Here is a 27,266-nt window from a genome sequence, read left to right on the forward strand (position 1 = left end):
TGACTTTTTATTTTGTATTCGCTGTGCGGCTTGAACGCGGCGTCCATCAAAAAAAGACTAGGTGTCTCTCTTTAGTGAAGCTGCGCGGAAAGGCGCTTCTGAAACGTGCCGCGGATCGACTGGAGTGGGCGCGATCAGCTCCGGTGACCGCGTCGGAGCGGTGGGATGGTGTAAATCAGTGGTTATATACTGCACTACAGGCTACAGCGCCATCTATTGAATTTTACTGCATATTGGAACAACTGCCTCACGGACTGGATGAAAACGCCTGTAGTTTGCCCACCTCAGCACATTCTTTTTTTTTTTTTTTTTTAATCCCTCAGGAGTGATAGCGGGCCGCAGATGGCTCGCGGGCCATAGTTTGGACACCCCTGCTTTAGTGGAATAAAAAGAGAGCAAAGGACTGGTGTTCCTTGCAGTGTTTTAATCAGACACGCCACCAAGTTTCTACATTTAATGAACTTTGGATATCTTAACATCTTACATTCAACAAATGGTCCTTCGAGCCGGAACTTTAGAATTTTGGTGGGATGGATTACTATGCAAGACCTTCAGTTCGGCGTAGTGTAAGAACGAGAAGACCTCCTGCCCGTTATGCAGAGTGTATGATACGAGAAAGTGTTCCTGCTTCACCCTTTTCCCCACCAACTTTAGTCGTAAGTGATCACCGACAAATTGACAATGGAAATCCATGCTCCTTAAGACATTCCTTGCTCATCTGCTCAGTGTGAACAGTCTCAACATGATTTACTTTATGGATGTTAAACAAGAAATACTTGGACTTAAGGGTATGTTGGGTGAGATTATGTTTAGAATGTCTCAATTAGCAGTTTCTTCTAAACATTCTGATGTATCTGAGTCTTTTGATGATGATGCTTCTGATGATGATGAAAATGCTGTTGATAAACCATCTATTGTTCACGAATTGTGTGCATGCATTAAGAAATCTGAACAGAAATCCACATGCAAGCAAGGTAATTCATCAGCTGTTCCATCACCACTTCTATTGAGTAGGTCTAGTTATCTGCCTCCCCCACCTTCTTCATTGTTGCGTAGTCCACCACAGCATACACATACACCTGATACATTACAACTACAATCAGGTACTATGGCTCAATCTTCTGTAGCTCCATTAGTTTCTGATCCGGTAAATTCCCATTTCCTTCAAATGCAAGCTTCGCAGGTGTTGGTTCAACCAGCTGGTTCACCACAGCCAAGTGCTTATTTACCAAGTAACCCCTTATCTCTGGTTCATACTCAGTTGCCCACACAAATTACATCAGCACAGTTATCTCCGCAGCCTCAGCAGATTCCTCATACATCCGCATCTAATGTAGGTTACCATACGCAGCCACATTTTGTAGGTCAATTAGGGAATTTTGTTGTACCGCAACCTAATCCATTCATTCAACCAACTGTTCCCACTACACAGGCAACTGGAATTCCAATTTTTCCATTCTCTTTCATATTCTCAGCCATGTTATGGTTCACAATATGCTGTATCTTACCCTGTTTCTCGTGTTCAGGGACCTTCCTTTCCTTTTCTAGTGAATGACGACCCTCAAGAATTTGTAATGTTGCAGTTAGCTCTGACAAATTTGTTGTCACCTCATGAGTCAGAACATTACAAATACTAGGGCTGGGTAAAAAATATAGATTCTCCAATTTTAATCGATCTTCAGTTTAACGCAACGATATTGATTCGGGAAATCCCCGAATCGATTCTTAATGCGCGTGCTTCACGTAAGAGGATATGAATATTCACCTCTCGTCCTGAAGGTGTCACCATCTTTCGAATTGCTCCACTAAAAAAAACAACTGTGTGCACCCTATTATTAATGTAGATGTGTATTTCAGTAATAAACTTAAGTAGGAGAGTTTCAGTTACCAGCATTTATATCAAAATATGGATCCCATGTCTGCAAAACTAACATTTTAAATTAAATATTGATAGCTAATCGATATCGAATCGAAATCGAATCGAAACATAAAAATAAGAATCGAATCGAAGAATTGGTCACAATACCCAGCCCTAACAAATACCATATCTTGTTAGATCATTTAAAACTCCCTCCTGCTCGTAATTTAGCCCTAGTTTATGCTAATGATCCTAGACCATATAGTATGGCTCTTTTTGCACTACAGCAGAAATACGAGCAACCTCATCAGCTAGTTTTGAGGGAAATTAAAGTCATATTAGCTCTTCCTAAGGTGAGACCAGGTGACAGCAGAAAATTTAGTAGTTTCGCATTGAAAGTTAGAGCTTTGGTTGGCATGCTCCAATCTTTGGGCCAAGATCAAGCTAAATCTGAACTAACCTGTGCTTCTCATGTACAGCAACTGCTTAGTAAATTGCCCACAGAACATGTGACCAACTTTGCCCGTTTTGCCCGCGCTGTCCTAAATGGTCAAAGCTACAACCTGGTTAACTTTTCTACCTGGCTCTAAGAAGAGGTGGAATGTCAAGCGATGGCTTACCAAGTTAGTGATCTTCCAAAACCACTAGTGAGTAAACCTCAATCAAAGATCTACTCTAACACTCGATCGGTCTTGTATGGAGCTAATGGCAATTCTGTTGTATCAAGATCCACAAATAAGCAACCCCAGAATCTGAGAGACCAAGAACAGAGTTCCAAGTATTCGTGTGTATATTGTTCCAGTAGACAGCATTTTACTGGCCTGTGTCCTTCCTTTAGAGTTTTAGAAGACAACAAAAAGGATGAGCGGATTAGAGAGAACAAAATATGTTGGAGATGTGGGCTTAACCATTTAGCTGTTGACTGTGATTTGAAAAAACCCTGTCCACGGTGTAAAGGCCGACATCTTAGTATCCTTCATGGAGTTAACCGTCGTGAGCAGGATAATGGTACATTTTACCTTAGTCGACTTGGAGGCTCTGGTAAGGTGCTCCTGAAAGTTGTTGAAGTACTTCATCATGAAGGTCGATTCTGGCAAACGTATGCCATCCTTGATGGATCAGAACGTACTATGTTGCTATCTCAAGCATCTGATTCTTTAGGTGAAACATCAGTGGCCTCAAAATCTAGTGTCCAGATCTGCTAATCCTGAGCTCCGAAAACCACTCTTTTGTGGGTTAACACAATTTGAAGATCTTGTACTCCCAGACCCTTCCTGTTTCCAGTCATGGTCAGAGTTAAAGTCTGCTACAACTGAGTTATTGTGACAACATTGTCCGGACTCTTGTGATCCCTCAGTCGTTCAAACCCTTCTTTTCTTTTCTTTCTTTCTTTACTTTATTTATTAAGCACTTTTACACAATTTGTCATTGAACAAAGTGCTGTACAAACACAAGCAATCATAGCAACATACATCATTAACACCACATAAAATAACAATAAAATAAAATAAACCCCTCAGTTTGATAAACCTACAAAAGCAACTACTATACCCCATGAAATGCTAGAGCTAAGAGGTATTCTTTAAGCTTATGTTTAAAAACAATGAATGTACGTTCCAATCTAATAGAAAGGGGTAGATCATTCCAGAGTTTTGGAGCTATCGCTACAAAAGCTCGATCTCCACTTCTCCGCTTTGTTCTTGGAGTCGTTAAAACCAGCTGGTCAGCTGACCTCAAGGACCGTTTTGGTTCGTATTTCTTAATAAGATTTACCAGGTACAATGGCGCCATACCATGCAATGATTTATGAACAAAAATTAAAATTTTAAAATTTATTCTGTAGTCAATTGGTAGCCAATTTAAAGAGCTCAATACTGGGGTAATGTGGTCTCTCTTACGAGTACCCGTCAAAAGTCTCGCAGCGGCGTTTTGAACTAATTGTAAGCGATTAATCAATGTTTTATTTATGCCAATATATAACGCATTGCAATAATCTAGTCTTGTAAATATAAATGCATGAATGAGCTTTTCGAGATCACGAGTGGACAGAAATGATTTCACTTTCGCTATTAATTTCAAATGATAGAAACAAGACTTAACGACAGAATAAATCTGTCTCTCAAACCTGAGATCACTGTCGAAAAGAACACCTAGATTTCGGACTAGCGGCTTACAAAATGGGGCTAAATCACCCAGATCATCAAAATGATTTGGAACTCCAAACCACACAACTTCAGTTTTCTCTTCATTTAGTTTTAAAAAATTTAAAGATAACCATGACTTAATGTCATGTATACAATTTCGCAACAACTCTAATTGGTTCTTGCAGTTTTTTTTCAGAGGGAGATAAATTTGCATATCATCTGCATAAAAATGAAAGGGTATTCTATGCTTGCTAAAAATTGACCCAAGGGGTAGCAAATACAGGGAAAACAAAATTGGGCCAAGGATGGACCCCTGTGGAACCCCACAAAGCAGAGAGGCAGGTTGTGAACTATCTCGACCAATATTTACAGAAAAAGTTCTATTTAAAAGAAAAGACTTAAACCATGCAAGCGCTGTACCTTGAATTCCTACTACATTTTCTAGACGTGCAAGTAAAATGTCGTGGTCGATGGTATCAAACGCAGCGCTAAGGTCTAATATAACAAGAACTGCAGAAGACCCTGAGTCGACTGCAGTCAGTAAATCATTTAAAACCCTAATCAAGGCGGACTCTGTACTGTGAAAAGCCCTAAAACCTGACTGAAAAACCTCAAAGATATCGTTCTGAATCAAAAAGCTATTTATTTGATTCAAAACGACCTTTTCCAAAACCTTAGACAAAAAAGGTAGCTTCGAGATTGGCCGATAGTTTGATACGACGGTAGGGTCCAAGTGAGTTTTCTTCAAAAGGGGCTGAACAAGGGCATATTTAAAATGTTTAGGAACAACTCCAGTTAAAAGACTATTGTTTATAATGACTAAAATACTATGGCCAAGAACATCAAATGCTTCCTTTATCAATTTAGCTGGAATAATGTCTAATGAACAGTCGGTTATTTTTGACTGTTTGATTACCTCAGCTAGTGACTGCAAGGAGATCATTTCAAAATGGTCAAATGTAACAAATGGTGGCCGAACAACAGAGGGATCAAACAAACTAGGTTTGATTGTAGTTTTAATATCAGAGATCTTTCGGACAAAATAATCCAAAAAAGTCTCACAAGTTATGGCTGACAGATGGAATAGCACATCTGGTTTTGGATTAAAAACTGAATTTACAATATTAAATAAAACTTGGGGCTTGCTACTATTTTTTGTAATTACTTCTGCAAAGTAATTCCTCTTAGCCATCTGTACGGTATTCTGATAGATATCTTGAGACTCCCTTAGCATTTGAAAAGATACCTGTAACTTATCTTTTTTCCATTTTCGTTCAAGTTTTCTACAGGTTATCCTCAAACCACGAGTCACATCATTCAGCCAGGGCTCTGATCTAAATTTGCACTTTTTGACATGAACTGGGGCTACTGAGTCCAAGAGGGAAAAACAAACAGAATATAGCACCTCAAGTGAGGAGTCCACATTAAGAGAGAAACTATCCATAAAATAAAAAGGGTTAATTTCAAAAAATTTATCTTTAAATTGCTCTATTGCTCCAGCATTCAAAGCTCGTCGTAATTGGCTTTGAATTCTAGGTTTTTCAACTTTATGTGGTGTCAACATCTTAAAAATAATTGACTTATGGTCAGAAAAAGCTTGATCTGATATTTCAACATCAGCAATAGATAAACCATGAGTCAAAACTAGGTCTAAGATATGACCTTGAACATGAGTGGGTTTATGCACGTGTTGTATAAGATTAAAAGAATCAATTACATTCAAAAAATCTCTTACCAATGGTTTTGTAGGACAACACACATGTATGTTAAAATCACCCACTAGTAGCAATTTATCATATTTCAGTACAATTTCACTTAAAAAATCAGTAAATTCACAAATAAAATCCTTGTTGTATGCAGGCGGTCGATATATTACAGCACATGCAACTTGATTAGTCAGAAACAACTGGAGTTCAAAACTTAGAAATGTGCCAGCAGATAATAGCTGACACGAGAAACTATTCTTAAAAATAGATGCCAGACCTCCACCACGACTTGTGATGCGTGGAGTATTAAGAAAGCCACAGTCCTGAGGTAACAGATCCGTGAATGGACTTAAATCGTCAGGAATTAGCCACGTCTCAGACAATAATAAAAAGTCTAAGTTGCGTTCAGTAAAAAAGTTATTTAAAATAAATGTCTTATTTGATAACGAACGCACATTCATCACTGCCAATGTCAATTCAGTAGATACCTCCTCTAGGGTTGAATCGCGGCGAACTTGTCGGAGATTCTGCAGGTTCGCCTTCCGTCTGCAAAGCCTAGGGATCCGATAGCATGATGATATGGCTCCGTCGCATGGACGCACCGGTAAAATCCATTTATACGAAGATTCAGAAGGGCGCCCGGTGAGAGACCACCTCTCTTCACATTCAAATGGTAGTTTGAGGAAATGAGAGTGGGTCGCATTAGAGGAAGTAAAACTCGCCTTCACCTTCACCGCAAAGCCACTTCGCCGTCCGCGTCTCCTGCGACGTCTGTAAGCGCACTGCGGTCGGCACAGGTGGAACGGGAGCGAGCGCCCAGGTGGCAAGTAATCAAAGCCAAAACCTTTCTGCGCACAAACGCTTGCTCCGTCCATTGATAATTTAATATCCAAAAGCATTTGCCGGTCATAGGTGATCAAAGCAGAGGAGTTTATCACATAAAAAGATAAAATCACAAATACAACAAGGACAAACTCGCAAAGCGAGAGCGAGAGACGGCGTGCCAAGTACATCGGCGCCATCTTCGCTTCTATATCCCGACTTCTATTAAGACAAGCCCAGCAACAAATTTTCCATGCTGAATTCAGAGAAAAAAACTGGACTTATTGTAGTAGGTGGCAGGCTCAGACGAGTAGAGGACATGGAACCTGAAATGATTCATCCAGTTATCCTTGACTCTAAACATCCATTATCTAGTTTAATCATCAAGGATTGTGACAAGAAACTTTTTCATCCAGGTACAGCGAGAGTTTTCTCAGAACTTCTCTGTAATTATTGGATAATTAGAGGGAGACAAGCTGTAAAAAAATATCAGTTGTCCTGTTTGGAATGTAGAAAGTGGAAAGCTAAGCCATCTGTCCCTCAAATGTCAGACCTTCCACTCGCTAAGCTCCGGTTGTTCAAACCTCCCTTTTGGTCCACTGGGATGGATTGTTTTGGCCCTTTCCATGTCAAGATTGGACGTAGAACAGAAAAGAGATGGGGCATTCTGTTTAAGTGCCAGACTACTCTATGTCTGCATCTTGATTTGTTAACCAGTTTAGATGTGGACAGCTTTCTAATGGCTCTACGTCGTTTTATATCCAGGAGAGGTCAGCCGTATGGGATTCTTTTTGATCAAGGAAGTAATTTTCGCGGAGCTGCAAGAGAATTGAAAGAAGCTTTCCAGAATCTTACCACTGAGTTACAAATTAAATTTGAAAATCAGCTGATCAAATTCAAGTTTAATCCTCCCCAAGCTCCTCATTTTGGAGGCTCATGGGAACGAGAGGTTTGCTCTGTTAAAACAGCTCTGCGTGTTGTACTTAGCAGTCAAACAGTATCAGAAGAAGTCCTACAGACAGTTCTGGCAGAAGTTGAAGGAGTGTTAAATTCAAAGCCACTTGGTTATGCCTCTTCTAACATTGCAGACCTCGATCCCATCACTCCAAATCTCCTCCTCATGGAGCGGCGAGACTCTTCTCTACCCCAGGCTCCTTGGCCGTAGATCTTGGGGCCACAGTCAGGTCCTTGCTGACCAGTTTTGGGCATCATTTATTTGACATTATTTGCCAGGTCAGCAGTTCCGTCAAAAATGGAATAGAGAACATCCTAATTTAAACGACTCCGCGGTTGTGTTATTGATTCTCAACTTACAAGAGCATCATGGCCCATTGGCAAGATAGTACGTCTCTTACCTAGTCAGGATGGACGTATTAGAGTAGCTGAGGTTACTATTAATGAAAAAATCTATGTAAGTCCGGCTGCCTTGTTGGACTTGGCCCACTATGTCCCGGTGTCTCAGAGCAGACTTTGCCTGTGCCACTGCTACACCTGGCCTCCACTTCCTCCCTGTGGCTAAGGTGGGAGCGGCCCCTCTGACGAAGGGATCCCGGGATTCTGTGAGGGTCATTTCAAGCCTTGCTTTAGAGCATTTGTACTCCTCCACCAGGCTTGAGATTGGCAGAGAGAGGGCTCCATTGCCGTACAGTCCTATGCTGCTGAGGCATCTGGGTAGTCCAAGCCACTTCCTCACATGCACATTCACCAATTGCTCCAGTCGTTTGGCGTGGGATAGGGTGACCTCATAGATGGGAACTGGCCAAATGAGGTGGGGCAGCACTCCGAACTGAAGGCACCAGAGCTTTCCTGGGAGAGCAGTGCTGTTGATCTGCTTCAGGCCACTGATGATATCTCCTGCTTTAGTTGTTCCACTTATCCCTGCCTTCTGCACTGAGGTGTCAACATAATTGTTCTTTTGCAGAAATGCTGAAAGTCTTTGGGCTACCACACTGAAGAAAGTTTTTCCTTCCACATTCAGTAAGCTGATCTGGCGGAATTGGAGGATGGTTGAGGAGTTCTTCTCTTTGGGAATCAGGATCCCTCCTTCCCTTCTTCATGCCTTAGGTATGATGTCTTTTTCCCCATTTCACTTTCATTAGCTTCCAGAGGACCTTCAAGATGCCTGATGTGTTCTTATAGAGCCTATATGGAACACCGTTGGGCCCAGGGGCGGATGCTGTTCTTGCCCGCTTTACTGTGTTCTCAACTTCGCTCCATGTTGGTGGTCCTGTGTCCAACTGGTGCTCAGGTGGTTGGATTGGTGTCATGTCATCGGGGATGGTGGCTGACACATGCCTCTGATTGTCGGAGTAGGTCTTTCTCAGGTGGTACTCCAGTTCTCTCACAGGTACTTTGAGAGTCCTGGTTTTCTCCTTGACAAAGAGGTCTTTGGCAAACTTGTAGGGATCTCTATAGAAGGCAGTCCTTGTTCGCTCTCTCTTCTTACGTTGCTTTCTCAAACCTTCTGCACTTCGTAGCGTTGCAAGGCGCCACTTGCTGTCACCCTACAACATCTCAATTCCTTCCCTTTCCACATCTGTGGCCTTCTTCCACTGTCTTCTCAGGCATCTTCTCTCTTCCACAAGTCAATTAATCTCTTGTTGTCTCCTAGACTTAAGATGGACTGAAGGTTCCTTCTGAGTACTGTGGACCTTGCATTTCACTCCGAAACTCTCTAAGCCATAGCTATAGATGATCTCTCCTATCTTCTCCAATTTTCTTTCGACACCTCCTTTCAGACCTTCTAGGAGATGGACGATCTGAGTCGATGGCTCCTTTTTCTGGCAGGATTTAGGCCACAGAATGAGGCTTTCGTCCAATCATTTTTCTCTCTACCGCTGACTGTGTCTGGACAGGGTCTGGGCTCATGTCTGTTGGTGGAGCTGTGCTTGACAGAGCTTCACCTGGGGTGCTGATACCCTGTGGGCTGTGGTGAGTATCCTGCCACTGGGCTTCATCTAACTGCATCATTCATTCAACTGATTTGCCCTACCTCTGAGGAAGTAGTGGTCAATGCGGGGTCCCTTGGTAAATTCTTTCAGGCACTTTTTCCTGCCCTGGTGGATCTAGAGACCCTTCTCCGATGTAATCTTATACTATTATACTATTTTGTAAGATAGGATAAGAATCCCAAATCAAGTTAAGATTTGCTTCTGTAATACAAATTTGTGAAAAATCCTAATTTAACATATATCTTAAATTAAGACCTAAAATAAGAAACTTTCTTTAATACGAAACTGAGATTTATAAATGCTCTGAAAGCTGAATAAATAATCTTTCCATTGATGTATGGTTTGTTAGGATCAGACAATATTTGGTCGAGATACAACTATCTGAATATCTGGAATCTGAGGATGCAAAAAAAATTCGAAATATTGAGGAAATCGCCTTTAACGCTGTCCAAATGAAGTTCTTAGCAATGCATATTGCTAATCAAAAATGAAGTTTTTATATAATTAAGATTTATGATCTTAATGTCCTAATGATTTTTGGCATAAAAGAAAAATCGATAATTTTGACCCATGCAGTGTATTTGTGGCTATTGCTACAAATATACCCCAGCGATTTAAGACTGGTTTTGTGGTCCAGGGTCACATTTACCGCAAAAACGTGCCGTTACTTTAATTCAACCATCTCTGCACTGCTGCAGACGCACCGCTCCTGGAACGCACTGCCAGACTGCAACCGAATGCAGTGTTATTGCTTTAATCCGTTAACATGAGCGCGGAAAAAATACGCACCATATACGCACTGCAAACGGAGTATGTGTGTGCGCTGCGAGTCTGCATGAGCGCACGGTCTCCAGGAAAGCGTGCAAGCTCTGAATGGTTTAAACACTGGCAATAATTTAAAATAAATGCACTTTATAAACTTTAGTGATGATGTGACACTGCCTCAATTGTGCAAGTGACAATTCCAACTGTGCAGCTCGCTTATAGTGCAGACGCGATGTAATTTCAAGCAATTTGCTCATTTTGAGAGAGAAAGAGTGCTTTGTTTGTTTCAACATTGTCGCGGACAGCTACTGATGTATAATGCTATGTAGTATAATAAATAAGACACTTATTCTTTGCTTTGTTTTATTTTAAATAAGAAGGTGTAACATTAAACTATATTACAGTAATCATAAACGCAAACAAAACTCAAGTACATACGGCGGGAGGGGTTCAAGCAGACCAATCACAGCGCTTGCGGTCCACGTAGAATTGACGCACTGTTAGATTTTTGGAGAGGTGCATGTCAGGTACGGCATAGGCTACGGCAAACATCTCGCTCAAAAATGACCAAAGACTTTCAATAATTTTCCTGTTTAAAACTTGAATCTTCTGTAGTTACACTGTGTACTAAGACTGATGGAAAATGAAAAGTTGTGATTTTCTTGGCCGAAATGGCTAGGATCTATACTCTCATTCCGGCATAATGGGGACTTGTAAAATGAGCCTATTTTCAAAAAAGTGGAGTGTTCCTTTAAGAATCTACCATGTAAACAAAGTAAAGTGCAATATAGACATGTACACACCTTAATCACATTATTACCGTCGTGTAGGACTTTGCCACATTTTGCGACAGGATACACACACGGTAGTGGTCAACTGTGAAGGAAAATAAAAGAGCTTCAACACTGCCGTCGTCTGTATGCACGTACAAATAATTAACTGCACTTGAAGCTTTCATAAAATTAAAAACCAAAACTGTATATGGCATCATCACAAAGATGAACTACACTGCCCTCCAAAAGTTTGGAAACACCCCTGGCAAAGTGTGGTTTTGGACGATATCAGCATAAATCCTTATTTTTTGATGCAAATACATTAAAGTAACTTGACATTATCATTGAAGACCAGAAATAAAACATAATAATGGCAATATATACATGTCAAAGTCAGACATGCCCCTTTGCCAGCTGTGATGCCTGGTTACTGGTTTAAACTTGGCCCAGGTTTTTAAAAGATTTTTGGGTCAGCACACCTTAATACTGTAGCTTCAACAATTGATTGCCAATTCAAAGTCAATGTTTGAATAAACTGACAGCTCGGATGCCCAGATTATGCAGAGCTGTAATAGCTGCTAATGGTGGATATTTTGATGAATCCAAAATTTAAGTGTTTTCAAAGTATAAACTGTTTATGTAATAAAATAAGTTTTTGTAATAAATTAAGTGTTGTCCCTTATCAGTGCAAAATTATCACAAATTAAAAAGGATTCATGCCAATATTGTCCAAAACCCCACTTTTTTAGGACGTTTCCATACTTTTGGAGGGCAGTGTATACATTTATACATGAAATTCTGGAGGGGACGACATAACGTGGCGTAACGTGGGGACATAAAGACGTGTGCCATTAATCGATCTGTGTACTATAAAGCCCAATTTATATTTCTGCGTCGAACCACGCCATAGCCTACACAGAGACGCACAGGCCTACGCCGTAGCCTATGCCATACCTGACATGCACCTCTCCAAAAAACTAACAGTGCGTCAATTTTATGCGGACCGCAAGTGCTGTGATTGGTCTTATTTAGGATAAGGTAAATAATTAGATTACTGATGTCCATGTAAATGTAATCAGTGTCACAATCATATTCCTTCACAGAAGAAGCCAAATTACTTGTGAAATCATTGTCAGGTGTGATTGTGGTTAAATTGATGGTGATGCAAGAGTCTTATGACACAGCTATGTGATTCTTTTGAATGTACAAAGGCTTATCCTGTTCATTAAGTGATTGGCAACATCAAGGTTTGTCACTGAGGCTACACCACCAATTGGTATATATTCAAAGCCTCTAGAAGCAGTCTTGAAGAACATGTGGCTCTGTAAACATAGATAAGGTGAAGGAGGAGCTAACGAGTGATGCTGGCTGGAGTTACTGCCGCAGAGCCAAGGACGTAAGATGCAGTCCAAGCACTGTAAAATACACTTTAGACCGCCATGATGCCACCAATTCACACCAGAACCGAAAGGGGAGAGGTAGAAAATTATATACTTTTAGACAAGTAAAGCATCTCAAAATTCTCAGTCTTAAGGACCGAAGAAAGACATGAGAACTGCATGATGAGATCACCACAATGACTAATGGTGCAACAGTGTCTTCAAGAACTGTGCATCAGAAATTGGGATTTTTTGGTAGAATAGCAGCAAAGAAACCATTACTGAAAGAGATAAATAGAGAAAGATTTTAGAGAAATTTGCAAAAGAACACAAGAAATGGACAAAGGAAGTCCAAGTTTGAACAGTTTGGCAACAAGCGAAGGCTGTATGTTCAATTTTCCAAGAGGACAATGACCCTAAATTCTTAACCATTCTTCTAACTATTGCCAGAACTACCTGCAACGGAAGGAATCTGCTGGAACACTGAAAATGATGGACTGGCCCCGTCAAAGTATGCACCTCAACACCATCGAGCAAATTTGGGGCGAGTTGGAAAATAAACTGGACAGATCGGTGTACATTCAGAGAAAAGCCTTTGGCAGTTGCAGAAGGCATGGGATAACATTAGTGTTCTCAGTAAATATACTGACATTATGCCATAGAGATGTGCTGCTATAATTGCTGCAAAAGGAGGACATACCAAATAAAAAAAGTGGATGAAAACAGTACAACTCACTTCATCTGATATTTGTTGTGCTTGGAGCAACCATCTGCATGTTCCATGAACATTATGAAATCATGAAATTGGAGGCAAAAAAGTCAATATTTTCAGATCATATTCACACAAATAAATAAATAAATAAATATATATATATATATATATATATATATATATATATATATATATATATATATATATATATATATACACACACACACACAAATACATGTATACACACACACAGACAATTATTATTACTGTTATCCCTAAAAGGAGCATGAACCTAAGACAAAGAATTGGTGTGAACCCCTTGCACAAATGAAGGAAATTCTTTTGAGTATGACACACTACGCTTCGTGGCCGGTACATGCTCTCTGATATGTGGTCTCTAGTCACAAAGAGAAACGGAGGCCAGTCACTGTTCTGGCCTTTCCCAACAAAACTACTAAAAGCTTATAAATTTGATATAAAGAATTGCAATATAGTAATGGACTACATGACTTGGAAGAAAAAAAAAAATAAAAAGATTCCTATTGCACAGACTTACCAGATTACTGACCGCACACTGTTTGCGTTTCTGCATACTCAATTTATTAAATGTCTTTGTGAAAAATACTATAGTAGGATTAAGTAGTACTACAGACTCAAGTAGTTATTATTATTTTTTTCTTTTTTGGGGGGATAATTTCAAATAATTTCTACTTCAGTAAATATGTAACAAATATACATTTCATTTCAGCTCTAAGATATGGCCATAAAAAAAACAACAACACTTCATCAAAACAAACAACTACAAATTCAAACACCAGATCACCTCTCATTAGAACACTAATACAATTTTGCATTACTTTACTTTTACAACTATTGTAGTCACTAATCATTTGAATTCGTTTTTATATTTTCTGTTTTAATTTTTTTTTTTTTTAATCCTGCTCATACCCAATTTGTTCCCAATTTAAATGATCATACTCTGCATCCAGATCAACTGTGAGGTAATTTATTATATATATATATATTATTCCAAGGAACAAACATTTTTATGGTTGTACTTTAAGTTTACTATAATAACCCTGGCCTGAGTGTGAGTTTCACTCAGAGGAAATGTCCCAGAGGAGAAGCCAATCCTGCTCATGCCCAAATTTCAATATAAGTTGGTTTCTTTTATGAGAGGTGAAAGCCTTCTCTCTCTGTTCCAGGAGGGAGTTTTGCTCAGGCTGAGGGAAAGCAAAGAGAACTCACCAGGTGCAAGTCACAGTGGTGAAAAAACACACAGGAAGCCAGGAAAGCAACAAAGAGAGTAGCATATAACATCTGCATCAGAAATAATTAGTATGCTCTATTACTAGGCCATGCTATGTTGCTACACAGGAGCATCAAGCTGAAAGCTTTGGCTGAAAACAAAACACAGCTTTAAAAAGGCTTGTTAAAATGTAAAAGGCACAAAAAACAAAACCTACATATGGAAAACAGCCCTTTCTGACTACAAGAGTGGAAAAAAAAAAGTTGCTTGTCCTAACCAATAAAACTCTACAGTATTTCAGCACAAATGTACCTGCTTCTTGGCTAATCAAATTAGACAGATGTCAACAAGGACAGGTTGCATTACACACACATCATCAAAAGTAAAAAAACAGACCAAATTACATTCAAGTTTACTTTCGATAAACAGTTTGTGTCAACCTCAATGTGTCTTAAAGCCATCTCAATATTTGCTTTTTGTTTACATTTATACAATAAATTTGGGTTCGTACAAATTCAAGAGCAATAATGTATCTTTGTCCAAAAAAAAAAAAAAGGCAGTACTACTTGTGTGATATGGAGTTCACAGATTTATTTTTTGTAATTTCTCAAATATATCTTAAATCATAAATTAGCTCACACAAATGTCTTAATTTTTAGCCCAACGGAAATGTTTAGTACTATCTAAAAGACTTTAAAAAAAAACTAAAACTGTAACTACTTTACCTTCATGAACTTGTCCTTTTTCATTTGTCTTGGTTTGCTACTCATTTCAGGACTTCTCTCAATGTTCCCATCAGTTGTGCTTTCATTTTCTTTCCCTACAACTGATATAATGCAAACAAAGAAAGCAAGTTGAGCTGAGAGGAGAGCAGCACACAGCAGGTGCACAGTGACACAGCTGAGCAGCAGATAAGAGTGTTTCTTGAAACGTTTATTCAACCATGCAACATCTTAAAAGCATGCTTTATTGTGAAGTGTTTCTCAACTAACAAAAAGGATATTCCTTGCTTTCAAGTATAAAAATGTAAAGAATTTAATCTCATCACAGTATAGCAGGGACCTAGGTGTCATTGCATAGACACAATTTGACAACAGACAATTTGAAACAGCTTCTAGGGTGCAAATTTTCACCTAAAATAAAGCTTTTACATTTTCATACTTTCTGCATATGTCCTGCCAAGGTCTTGCCTTGTGAATTTATAAACTCAGCTGTGTTTAGAGGTAAGCAAGATCCAATTTAATACTAATAATAAAAAAAAAAAATTACATACTTTTTAAACCCATCTGTCTTTTTTCAATGGCATGTTTGGGGTCAGGGGCAGTTTCAAGACAGTTCTGTATTTGTAGCTTCACATTAACTGCTGGGGATGACACTGGAGAAGTAGCCGTTGAAGTCTTCTTTTCAATAGCAGGACTGAGCTCAATTGAGCTTTTACGCTTCTTCCCTTCAGAAAGAACAGGAGAGCTAGTTTGTGTCCTCTGTTTCTTTGCCAATGCCTCAAGTTTTATTTCTTCAAACCTGGGCAATTCACATGTCCCCACAGACAAACATTCAGGCCTTGGTTCATGTGTCTCAGGAGCAGGGCCCGACGAGCCAACCAACAAGTCTTTAATGTCAATATTTTCATGTTTTCGCTTTTTACCAAATGATCTCTTGCCCTTCCTCTTGTTTGAGTCATCCAGGTCAAAAGCGGGCATGTGCAATCTTTCTGGGGTCGACCCAAATAAAAAGACCCTTCGTTTAAGGGCATTGTTGGCTGGTGAGAAGTAGTCTTCAAACACCTCACCATCCACATCACCTCTATTAGAAACATCACCAACCGAGTCAGCAGAACACAAAACTGCAGAAGTTTGAAGTTGAAATTTACGAACAGGCTTGAGAGTTAACGATCCATCACTTTCAATTTCTGTAAGACAACTGCCTGATGAAGTCTGCTTCTTCTTTGAATATAAACATTTAGAGTTGGTCTGCAGATCACTGGATTGCTGTATACTTTTGATGTTTTTGTGATTGGTTTTTGTCAGGCTTTCAGGCAAGGAACTTTTAGGTCTTTCAAGACTGCCAGATAACTCTGTAGATATTCCACTGTTTTCAATTTGTGGTTTGAGGTGTGAGCTTTGTTTTCTTTCAGAACAGGTATTATCAATGTAACTCTCTAAAGTGGACTGTTTCTTTCCTCCAATGTTGTTCACTAAAGACCTTCTTGATCTGGAAGATATAGGTGAGACTTTACTATGCGTTTCAACACTGGCCAGATTACACACAACCATGGCTGTGTCTGATTCAGGAGGTGTTTGTTTTTTCATTGTTAACTTATTACAGTTATGTTTTTCTTGTTCTCTTTTCTTGGAGGAATGATAGTGAGAGGTTGAGAAGCAATCCAAAGGCTCTTCCTCTGTAAAAGTTAAAGTTCAACATATTTAGTTTTATATGATGCAAAATGCTTACTAAAGCTATTAGGGATGCACAGAAATGAAAATTCTTGACCAAAGCCGAAAAAAATTAAACACTGGGCTGAAGGCAGAACACCGAACACGTTTATTTTGCCCATGTATTTTGACTTTTTTTTTTTTTACCATTGCATAAATTAAAAATCCAAAATTTACTTTTTTGTCTTGCTTTTCAAAGGAAAAAAAATTGAACTGAACACTTTGAGTGGCAAATCAACATAGAATGATTTCCGAAGGATCATGTGACACTGAAGACTGGAGCAATGATGCTGAAAATTCAGCTTTGATCACATCAATATTATATTTTTATTGTACAAATAAATGCAGCCTTGCATTCACTGTGTGAATTTAATAATTAATAATACATGTATTACTAGAACTATTGTAATTATTATTCTCTTTATTAGTGTCTTTTTTTCTTTTTTTTTACAGAACAACAGTAAAATTGCAGTACTAACATTTAAGAATGTTGATGGAACTTATTTTGGCTGACCTCAGTACTTGTTGTTGACAACACAGCAGTGACAGTAATAAACGATTCTAATTATGAATTTGGGAAGATGTTTGTCGCACATATTACATTGTCACATCCATGCCTTGTAAAAATTCATTCAAATGTTACTGAGGAACTGACGAGTAACGCTGTTTCAGCACATATTTTCCTTGCCCTTTGGGCTTTAAAATCTGGCTAACAAGCAGATAGCGCAGCAAGCTCGTGCAGCACTGTCAGAATGAAAACAAAACATTATGCACTTTATTTACTAATTGTTTAAGGCCATTTCGCAAAGACATGCAATGCAGTACTAAACAGTCTCTTGCTGTCAGTGCTTGTAATGATTTTTGTGTCTTTCTCTGACAATTTTAAATGCTTCCACTTCCACACTGCCGACATGTTTGCTGTGCGCCTCTCACTTTAAGCTGGTTTCCATTTGATTGTGTCACCAAAAATGTAATTGTTCACTATAATTTATTCGGTCTTTTCACTTGTTCAGCCGAACATCGAAAGAGATTTTTTTTGCTATTTTGGCTGAACGATTTCAGTTGTTGAACATTCAGTGCATCCCTAAAAGCTACAATTATTCTACAACCAAAAAAGACTTTTGTTTCAACAAACCTAATTGTTGCAAGAAAGACAGAGTTGGTGATGCCCCAAGAGGTGGTCTCAAAGGTGAATTACATCCTGAGGCACTATCCAGCATCTGTGAGGCTAAGAGACAAGACAAAATTAAATAAATACCTGAAAGACCTTTATTTCTAAAGTGTACAGATTCTGTAGGGCAGTGGTCTCAAATTCAATCCCTGCAGAGTTTAGCCCCAACCAGCTCAAATCACACCTGCTTGGAAGTTTCTAAAAATCCTGAAGACCTTGATTAGCTGGATCAGGTTTGAATGATTAGGGTTGGAGCTAAACTTTGCAGAGCTGTGGCCCTCCAGGATTTGAGTTTGAGACCAATGCTGTAGAGTGTAATAATTCATTTTCCTCAATGCATTTATTAAAGGGGTCATGAACTGCCTGGTTTAATTTTGTACTGTTTTCTGAGGTCCACTTATAATGTGGACCTCATAATAAAAAAAATAAAAAATAAAAAAAAACATCAGAATCTTTATTTGACCCTCTAACTCTAGTACTCTCAATTCTAATTCTATTTTATCCATGTGCCTTTTTATTTAAAAACACACACACTTGACCCTCCATCAATTGCATATTTATTCTCTAACTGCTAGCTTTTCTTGAAAAACTAACACTTGCTTTCTTTTTTCTATTCTATCTACCTGAAAAAAAAAAAAAACACCTTGTAAGTTCGTCACATACACAATTATACATAGTATAACCAGCAGTGAAATGTAAGTCAGGTCCGCTCCAAGGACAGTGCAATTATATAGTATACAATATTAAGAAAAAGTAGAAAAAATAAAAGAATAAAATAAAAGATAAAAAATATAAATATAAATGTGCAGGTCAGTATGTTGTTGACAAATATTAATATAAGAGGAATGTGCAAACGAATGTGAAAAAAAGTTGTACAGGGTATTTAAATAGCAGCAATATGAGGTAGAGAAAAATTATGAATAGCTTATTGATATGGTGATATTTACATGGAGTCGTGAGATGTTATGACACTGAGTTAGTGTTTAGGAGCCTGATGGCCTGGGGGAAGAAGCTCCTCCTAAGTCTCTCAGTTTTTGCCATTAGGCTACAGAAGCGCTTACCAGATGGAAGCAAAGTGAATAGACGGTTACCAGGGTGATTTGAGTCCTTGATGATTTTGACAGCTCTACACAGTAAAATCGTCAGTGTTAATTAAGCAGTGTTACTCTCCATTTACTCTTAAGGAGTTAACTTAACAACAAATAGTGAAAAATGCCCTCTAGTGTTGGTGAAAATGATCAGAGTTGAATTCTGCATTGTTAACTTTAGTGTTAAGCTCCGCCCCTCAAGCCAACCCCGAAGACCAGAGCAAAAGTTGCCTCGTCGCCATTTTCTTTTGCCTTGCGCCAAAAGGTAAGCTCTTTTAATTAATTTGTTAAAACACAAGTTTAATATTTGAGGTTAATAATTGTGCTACTATTAATGCATAAGTTGTAGTTATTTTTTAACTGTGTAATTTGATTGGTTTAAACTCGGAAATATCGAATAAGTATTGAATTGGCAAGTCAGTATGTTGGAGAAATGTGCTTTTTCATCTCAATGTGGTAATGAAAGTTTAAATGATGTCAGTAATCTTAATTTGATTTTCAGCTGTATTTAGCTTTGGTATGCCCACTTCATTTGTTTTTAAAACGTTCAATTATGTAACGTCACAATGTACATAAATACGTTAAGCTGACTCATTTTTATGTATTGGACAGTCGAAATCTTCTAGGTAGGGCCCAATTAGATATGGCTCCGACCTCCGTTTATACTCATCTCACTGTTCAGCTCACGAAAGACTAAATGTGTCCAACGGCATTAAGTATGGTGAAGAAGTCAATTATGGGGCAGGCGGAACGTCTCATTTAAAAACAGCCGCGTCTTTGTTTTTTGTTATTATATTTTGTTATTAGACATGCACAGTTAGTTGGCCTGATCTGAGCAGTACATGTAAGTACTGGTACAAGTGACGTTAACGCATTTTAAAATGTTGCTTGTTTATAATGAGTAACTGTTATTGGCATGACATAGCACATATTGCAGAACTAATGTATTATCTTTCTCCTGTTTTTAAGTAACAAGCTTCTCCTGTGCAGTCAACTCAGTCCCTGTCTTCATCCTTTTGACTCCCGGACACACTTATTATTGAAGAAAGGTCTTCCAGTAAAGGAATGAGATTAGATGATGGAGCTAAAAGGTGGGCAAGAAGTTATTACGTATGCATTTGGGGGACTGTTACACTCAAATCTTCTTAAAAACACAACATTATTGTGCATTTAAAAAAAAAAAAAAAAAAAGAAAATTCTTCATTTTTTTTTTTTTTAATAAGCTGGTCTGATCGATTCTCAATGAAAAAAAGAAAGTGTCAGTATTCTGACAGCTGACATTAAAGAAAATAGGTAATATTTCATATAAATAACTGTGCATATATGATAACGATATGATATATATATAATTTTTACAGTGCATCACCACCAAGGAAGGTGAACGAAAACTGTGCCAGAGGAATTTTGCCTTTGCTCCTGTACCTTCTTCAAAAATGGCTACGTAAATATCACTTTATTTGTTTTAGTTTTAATGCATTGTTGACAATTTAATGTTTTGATCACATGCCCATAATACAGGTGGTGTATTTTTCTCTCTTGGATTTTAAAACACATTTTCTCCTCCTTTTTCTGTATTTGTGTCTTTCTAAGAAGCACCGGAATCATAACTATACAGATAGGCATTTCTAAAGAATGAGGAATATAATTTGAAGATACAAAATGAAAAGAGAAATCTCATTGTGCCACTTTTCACAGCAGTTTTGCAGCCATTGAGTTGCTTTAACTGTGACTAAGGATTGATTTCGTATAGTATTCTTTAAGCAGTGTTGATGATCTTAAAATGCTTTGCTGTTTGCATCTTGTCAAGGCCAGAAGAGACAAGGAAAGGTGTCTACGTCTCAAGTAGGGATATCTACTAAAAGGTTTGTTTTTAATTATTTTTGTTATTATTTTTGTAGTTTTTTTAATTTAACACATCAGTGATAGTCCTCTGCAATTTGCTTGTTTTTTTTCAGAGTGGAACAAGCATTAAGGAGCATAGTCAAGACATCGCTGGAAGTGCTCAGCCCTGTCTCCTGGCTCTGGGAAGAATTATTCAGTTCACCAGTACTTCAGTTTTGATCAGCATGCCATTCCATGCAAGTCAATCTCTTCTCTTAATGCCTTTGATGAACTGTTTAATGGGGTTAATTTACCCAAAAATGAAAATTGCCATCATTTACTCACCCTCATGTCGTTCCAAACCTGTAAGACTTTTTCATCTTCAAAACACCAATGAAGATATTTTAATGAAATCTGAGAGATTTCTGTCCTTACATTGAGAGTTCACGCAAGTAGCACATTCAAGGCCCAGAAAGGTAGTAATGACATCATTAAAGTAATCCATGTGACTCCACTGGTTTAACCTTAATTTTATGCATGAATTCACAAAATGCCTGCTTTAATTTCAAACAAAACACTCATCTGTCGTCGTGCTCTCGTGTACGCTTGTCAGGGATTAATATTTTCATAAAGTGGTAAATTATATATATTTTATTTTTTTTCCTTCGCGCAAAGAAAGCACTCGTGTTGCTTAATAAAGCTGAAGTTAAATCACCAGAGTCTCACAGATTAATTTAATGATGTCTTTAACACCTTTCTGGGCCTTGAAAGTTTTAGTTATAGGCTGTCGATGAAAGGATAGAAGTCTGCCAGATTTCATTACAAATATCTTCATTTGTGTTCAGAACATGAACAAAAGTCTTATAGGAATTCAATTTTTTGGTGAACAAACTTCTTAAGGCACACTTTGTTTTTGGCACCACTTATAACACTATTCTACACAAGATGTACACTTTCATTCAGACCACTGTGTTCAACAGATGTTGGCAAAGTGAAGGTCCTTGTATTGCTGAGGTTAGAGCAAGGCTGCTTAGCTAGGTGGTTCAACAGCTTCTATACTGAATATAGTGATGTATTGTCATTTCATGTGATGTATTTTTGTGCATGAAATTGTGTGTGTTTCTTGAGCATGACAGCATTGTAATAAATGTTTTAAATCTGACGTCGTTGATCTTGTTTTCTGTTCTGTTTTTAAAAGACCAGATGGGAATTAAAATTAGAGAATTGTTCACTATTATAAATGTAAATGAACTCTACATAAGTGAAATATTAACACTAATTAGAGTAAATTTTCCTGTAGAGTTATATTGTGGTAACACAGAACAGAGTTAATTTCCCCTAGTGTTAAACTCTGGTAACACTATTTAGTGTTGAGCAGTGTTAATTTTTTATTTAACTCTGAAAATTTAACTCTGAAAATGTAACACTATGACGAGAGTGAATTTATCACCAATTCTTTAGTGGGTTATTGTTTATCTCCGCGTTCCGAAGAATCTCCAGTGGATAAAGTGTCCTGGAACAGGTTAGTGTAGCGGTTTCCAGTGTCCAAAAGCGTTTCTATGTTATAGGTGATCAGTGCCGACGTGAAATGTGTAAAAAGAGAATGTAAAAGTAAAAAAGTAAATTAAAGCACAATCTGAGCGAAGGGCCCTGGACGGCGCCCGAACACAGCGGCGCCATCTTAATCCAAGTTACTGAGTACTGTGTTAGCCTAACCGAGACTTGTCATAGCACTTGCATGTTGTTGCTCTTTTGTTGGTTTTGATTGCTTCTGTTGTCCTAATTTGAAAGTCGCTTTGGATAAAAGCGTCTCCTAAATGACTAAATGTAAATAATTTAGAAGCAATAGGCTATTTTCTGTCATGTTTTTGACCCTCCTCATCTGAACGCTCTGTTTGAATAGCTGTAGCGGATTGTAGACTCGGAAGTAACTGCCCACTGCTATGATTGGCTAAGATTTGTGTATGTTTGACAGTCTACGCCCTTCACAGATGGACACTGCTGTGATTTAAGTTAATACCGTATAAATATTCAAACGATCTGTTTAACAGACAAAGCAATAGTAATCACGTAATAAAAAGAGTTACTTACACTTGTGTGTTGTGATTACACATTACTGTCAAATTCAATATAGTCGACGCAGCAATCTTTCTGAAAATCCTGCTTCGAATTGTGCCTTGTTTATAAACGAATATGCGGTAAAATGAAGTGAACAGTGGACCAAGTTCTAACTGACCTGGTCTGGAACTTCATTAAAAAATTTTCAAGTGTTCAAATGTAACAAGAAAGTTTTGATTTCTGAAACTTACAGGATGCTTTATAGCACAATGACCTCTTATATGTGAAACGATCAAGGGGATTTTGGTTTATCAGTTCATGACACCTTTAAAAATAAAACAATAATTTGGCTTATGTGTGTGCAAACTATTCACAACAGAGAATGGCAATATTTCTCCAGTATGGTGTGGGGTACGTTCCTGCACCCAAGAAAGAACGGGAATTTTTTAAGAATACTATCCACCTTATTTTGCAAAGTGAAAGCAAGTAATTTTACGGATTCATTAGCTGCTATAGGTAAATAACTAAAAGAATAAAGTGCAGAAAACTGTACAAATCTGCACTGATTGGAATAGATTAAAATACGACAAAGACCAGTACAAATACCAGTTTGAAATTTCAAGCAGCATAACAGACTGTTTTTGTAGAGGTAAATTAACCCAAAACAAATGACACCGGAAACCTTGCACATTCAAGATACAAATGGTCATGCCCTCTCTAACTTAAAGTTTTTAAATAAGGTGGATAAATTGTTTTCATTATTATCAAATCAAAAAGAAACTATTTGAAACAGTGAATTAAGTGGATTCACTATGAACCAAAAGATTTGCACCCCTATTTTTCAGGACAAAGCTTTGTGGTCTCTTGGAACACAAAATGATTAGTTTACAAATGAAACTAGTTCTCAAAAGGATTTGAGGAAATACCAGTGGGTGAGAGATGTTCACGTTGAGCTCTCATTTCTCTCAGTCGTTGAGCCATGCTGTCAGAGCGTTTTAAAGAGGGACTGTACACTACTCCATTTTCCTCATCAATAACGAACGGTGATGTGTCGGAAGCTGTATTAAAACAAAATCCCAAATGCACAACAACCTTCACAAATTGTTGAATGAAATAAACAAAATAAAAAAAAATGTGTGCTTTTCTCACCAACGGAGGATGAGGAGATCAGGCCTTCCATCATCTTGTCTAATTTTTTCTTCAGCCGCCTGTCATTCTCAGGGGTCTTTATAGGAATATCTCTAGGTTGCATGCAACGGTGCTGCAAAAACAATGAAGAAAAAAAAAAAGCATGAGGTTATTTATTAACATTTACCAAGATATGTACAATATTCTTACAGTAACCAGTCAATTTAAAAAAAAAAAAAGGAAACAAGTCAAAACGTTTGTTGTTAGATATTATTTATGTTTAATTTTCTTACTGTTCTTTTATTTAGATGATGAAGATTGGACTCTTCGTTTTGAGCAGGGAAAAGATTTTCATCTACACGTTCATTACCCTCTTTGCATCTGCAAAATCACATAATGAATAGAATTTGAAAGGAAACATTGAGGTCTAGAGACATCTACAGGTCATCCAAAGAAATGCAACAATCAAAATGAGGGAAAAAATCACTAATGGAGTCAGAGAACTAACTGCACCAGTACATGCTGTCATTGGCATCAACAGATTTCTGCTCTCCAAAGGAATTTCAAATCAACTAGATATTAGCCAATCAATATATGCAAAATGATTGACAAGAGTATTTTTAAGTTGAACAGGATGATTTGCTTTCCTGACTCTTTTGTTTTTTTATACAAGGACTATAAAAAAACAAGGCCCCCTTTTTATAAAAGGGGGCCTTTCTATGGTGCATTACTTCTCTAGTTTTTCCCAATTGTTAGAATAGCCCAGCCAAAAAAATAAATAAAAAATCTGTCGCTATAATTTCAGATGTGTGTGAATTTAATTTTTTGGGTGAACTGTCCATTACATCAGGTTTAAAAGAAAATCATTAACAGATATTTAAAAGTTTTGTCATTTTGTCCCTTCACTAGAATAATGGCATGTGTTCATTTGTTCAAGATTAATTTCTGCCAGGCTCTACTTTAATCAATTATTCATGCCTAACCTTTGGAAATTAAATTAGCAACTTGGTCTAAAACAAAACCTTTATTCATATTTGCAGATTTACATAACTCCTGGTTCTTAGGATGTTGACCTGAACATGCAGAAGATTAGTTCTATGCGAAACTCATTTTTACCTTGCTACCCAGTGGACAGAAACAATCCTCACACCCATTTTCTGGGCTTTCTTCCATGTGGACGGGCGACCATGTTTGAAGACTACATGGGTCACTTGTTTGTTGAGTGTCTTAGATACCTGTCATTTAAAATGCATTCATTTATTTTACAATCAAATTTTGTTCATAAACACAACTGCTAAAATAAAAAATAAAGTCACCTCTGCACCCATGTCATGCAGCTGCTGAATGAACGGATCAGAGTAATCCTCCATTCTGCTTGCAGACCACACATCAACATACGCCACCACATCTTAAAAGGGAGAAAGAGGACAGTGGATAAACATTCATTTCAAAAAGTTTGATTCATAACATTAAATATTTGGCACCACTGGCATAAAACATGGAATAAAATACGATTAAAATCAAACTAACTAAATTAAGGTACTTTCTGACTAAAGAAAAAAAATGTATTTAATTTCTCAAATTACTTGGTAATGACACCCAATAAAGCGAATCAGATCATAATGTAATCTTAAAATGAACGTAGTTTTTCATATCTTCAAACTGACACTGCTGAGACAATAAGTTAATCAGTTTTTTTGTTTTAAACAGTATGTTTTTATTATTTTAATTATTGCTATGTTTTAAAATAAGACTGGAATTACACATTTTTAAAGCCATGTGTTAATCATCCTAGAGGACAGAAAAGATCTCCTAATTTAATGAATATCCATGGATACCTTTGAGAAAACCAGTGGAGGTGTTCTTTCCTGTCATGATCGATCCTAAAGGTCTCCTTCTAAAACTGCATCAACCAACAGAAAATGGAACATGATAAACTCAACATGATTCAAGCTAAACAGAAAATAAGCATGATATTAGACATTCAGTAAAGATTTTACCTTAGCTATATATACCGTTACACAATCTGCTAACCGAGAACAAAGCAAGAGGGTTTAAAGTACATTGACTCGTGAAAAACGAACACCAAGATTAGCAGATGCCAAAAAAATTAATCAAGGGGGGTAAAAACCAAAGCCAATTCTAAAAGCAAGTACTAAAACAACAAAATAGCATTGGCAACAGCTGATCTTCACGCCATATCTGTTGAAACGCAGGGTATAACGTACTTGAGACGGTGTCTCAGCAGACATCTAAAGTGTTCTGTAAGAAAGCACCTTTCATTGCTCACCTCAACCAAAGGAGAACGTCAACATTGCAAAAAAAAATCTGTCCGTTTGTTTTTTATATATATTTGTACACCGCGCCGTTGATACACACTGTTTTCATTTGACCACTCACAAGAAAAAAAACGTGTTTTCGCGGTAATGGTTCCTTTTGCGACGCATGATGGGAATTCAGTGACGTGCCTAACACCAGTTGGTAGATGTCTTTTGGCCGCGCCTCCTTTTTTGGCTGTTTGGTCCTTTTTGGCTGACAGGGACCGCCTCATGTGGCGAGAGCAGGCGGCTGCAGCGAGAGTACGAGAGAAATAGGGTGACAGCAGTGTTTCGCGTGAATCGTGAAGTGACTTGACATGCTCATATTTTCGCTAATAAACTGGATCTGGATGAGATTTAAGTTATGTTGCTTTTATATGGAAATAAAAATGATGAACAACACTTCCAAAGTAGCCTACTTGTATTTATCCGGCAATTCGGAAAAGTTTTCATCCATTTTCAGTTTAATAAAGACGTGTTTTTTTAGACTGAAAACAAATCACATATCCCATAGATTGCATTGTCAGAGTATTTGGGAATATTCACTAATAATTTCGATATATAAATTACAAAATCAAAACATTTTAGAAGATAACAAAACATTACGAATTTTAAACCAAGGAGCAATAAGCAGCTGTATTGTCAGCAAGTCCTCCAAATTAGATGTATTATTATTATTATTGTTGTTGTTGTTGTTGTTTTTGTTGTTATATTATTATTTGACAACAGAGCAAGTCAGTAAATTGCAATTTAAAATACTCAATCAGACTTACTGATTACAGGATTACATATTGTTCATACAATAGCAATATGTTATTCACAATTTATTATCTTCTTAATATATTTATTATCTTCTTTTTCATCTTTTAAATGTTCCTTTCTACCTACTAT

At 37.6% G+C, this 27,266-nt stretch overlaps 1 protein-coding gene across 2 annotated transcripts in view; it reads right to left on the minus strand.

Moving 5' to 3' along the window:
• LOC306884154 (microcephalin-like) overlaps positions 1–26,504 on the minus strand; it is an 87,675-nt gene extending 61,171 nt beyond the window's left edge. Inside the window, exons 1-11 of one of the 2 annotated variants that reach the window (XM_079439853.1) lie at positions 26,348–26,504; positions 26,058–26,086; positions 25,896–25,960; positions 25,374–25,465; positions 25,174–25,292; positions 24,351–24,438; positions 24,079–24,190; positions 23,856–23,987; positions 17,927–18,019; positions 15,633–16,757; positions 15,085–15,185 (exon numbers count right to left, since the gene is read on the minus strand). In XM_079439853.1, coding sequence (XP_079295979.1) covers positions 15,085–15,185; positions 15,633–16,757; positions 17,927–18,019; positions 23,856–23,987; positions 24,079–24,190; positions 24,351–24,438; positions 25,174–25,292; positions 25,374–25,465; positions 25,896–25,932 — 1,899 coding nt within the window. In that variant the 5' untranslated portion in view covers positions 25,933–25,960; positions 26,058–26,086; positions 26,348–26,504. The remainder of the gene's footprint in view (positions 1–15,084; positions 15,186–15,632; positions 16,758–17,926; positions 18,020–23,855; positions 23,988–24,078; positions 24,191–24,350; positions 24,439–25,173; positions 25,293–25,373; positions 25,466–25,895; positions 25,961–26,057; positions 26,087–26,347) is intronic. The other variant, XM_079439852.1, reaches the window with a different exon arrangement.
• Between the last annotated feature and the right edge of the window lie 762 nt (positions 26,505–27,266).

This window comes from Barbus barbus, assembly GCF_936440315.1.
Source record: "Barbus barbus genome assembly, chromosome: 18".
In the NCBI taxonomy this organism is placed as follows: domain Eukaryota; kingdom Metazoa; phylum Chordata; class Actinopteri; order Cypriniformes; family Cyprinidae; genus Barbus; species Barbus barbus.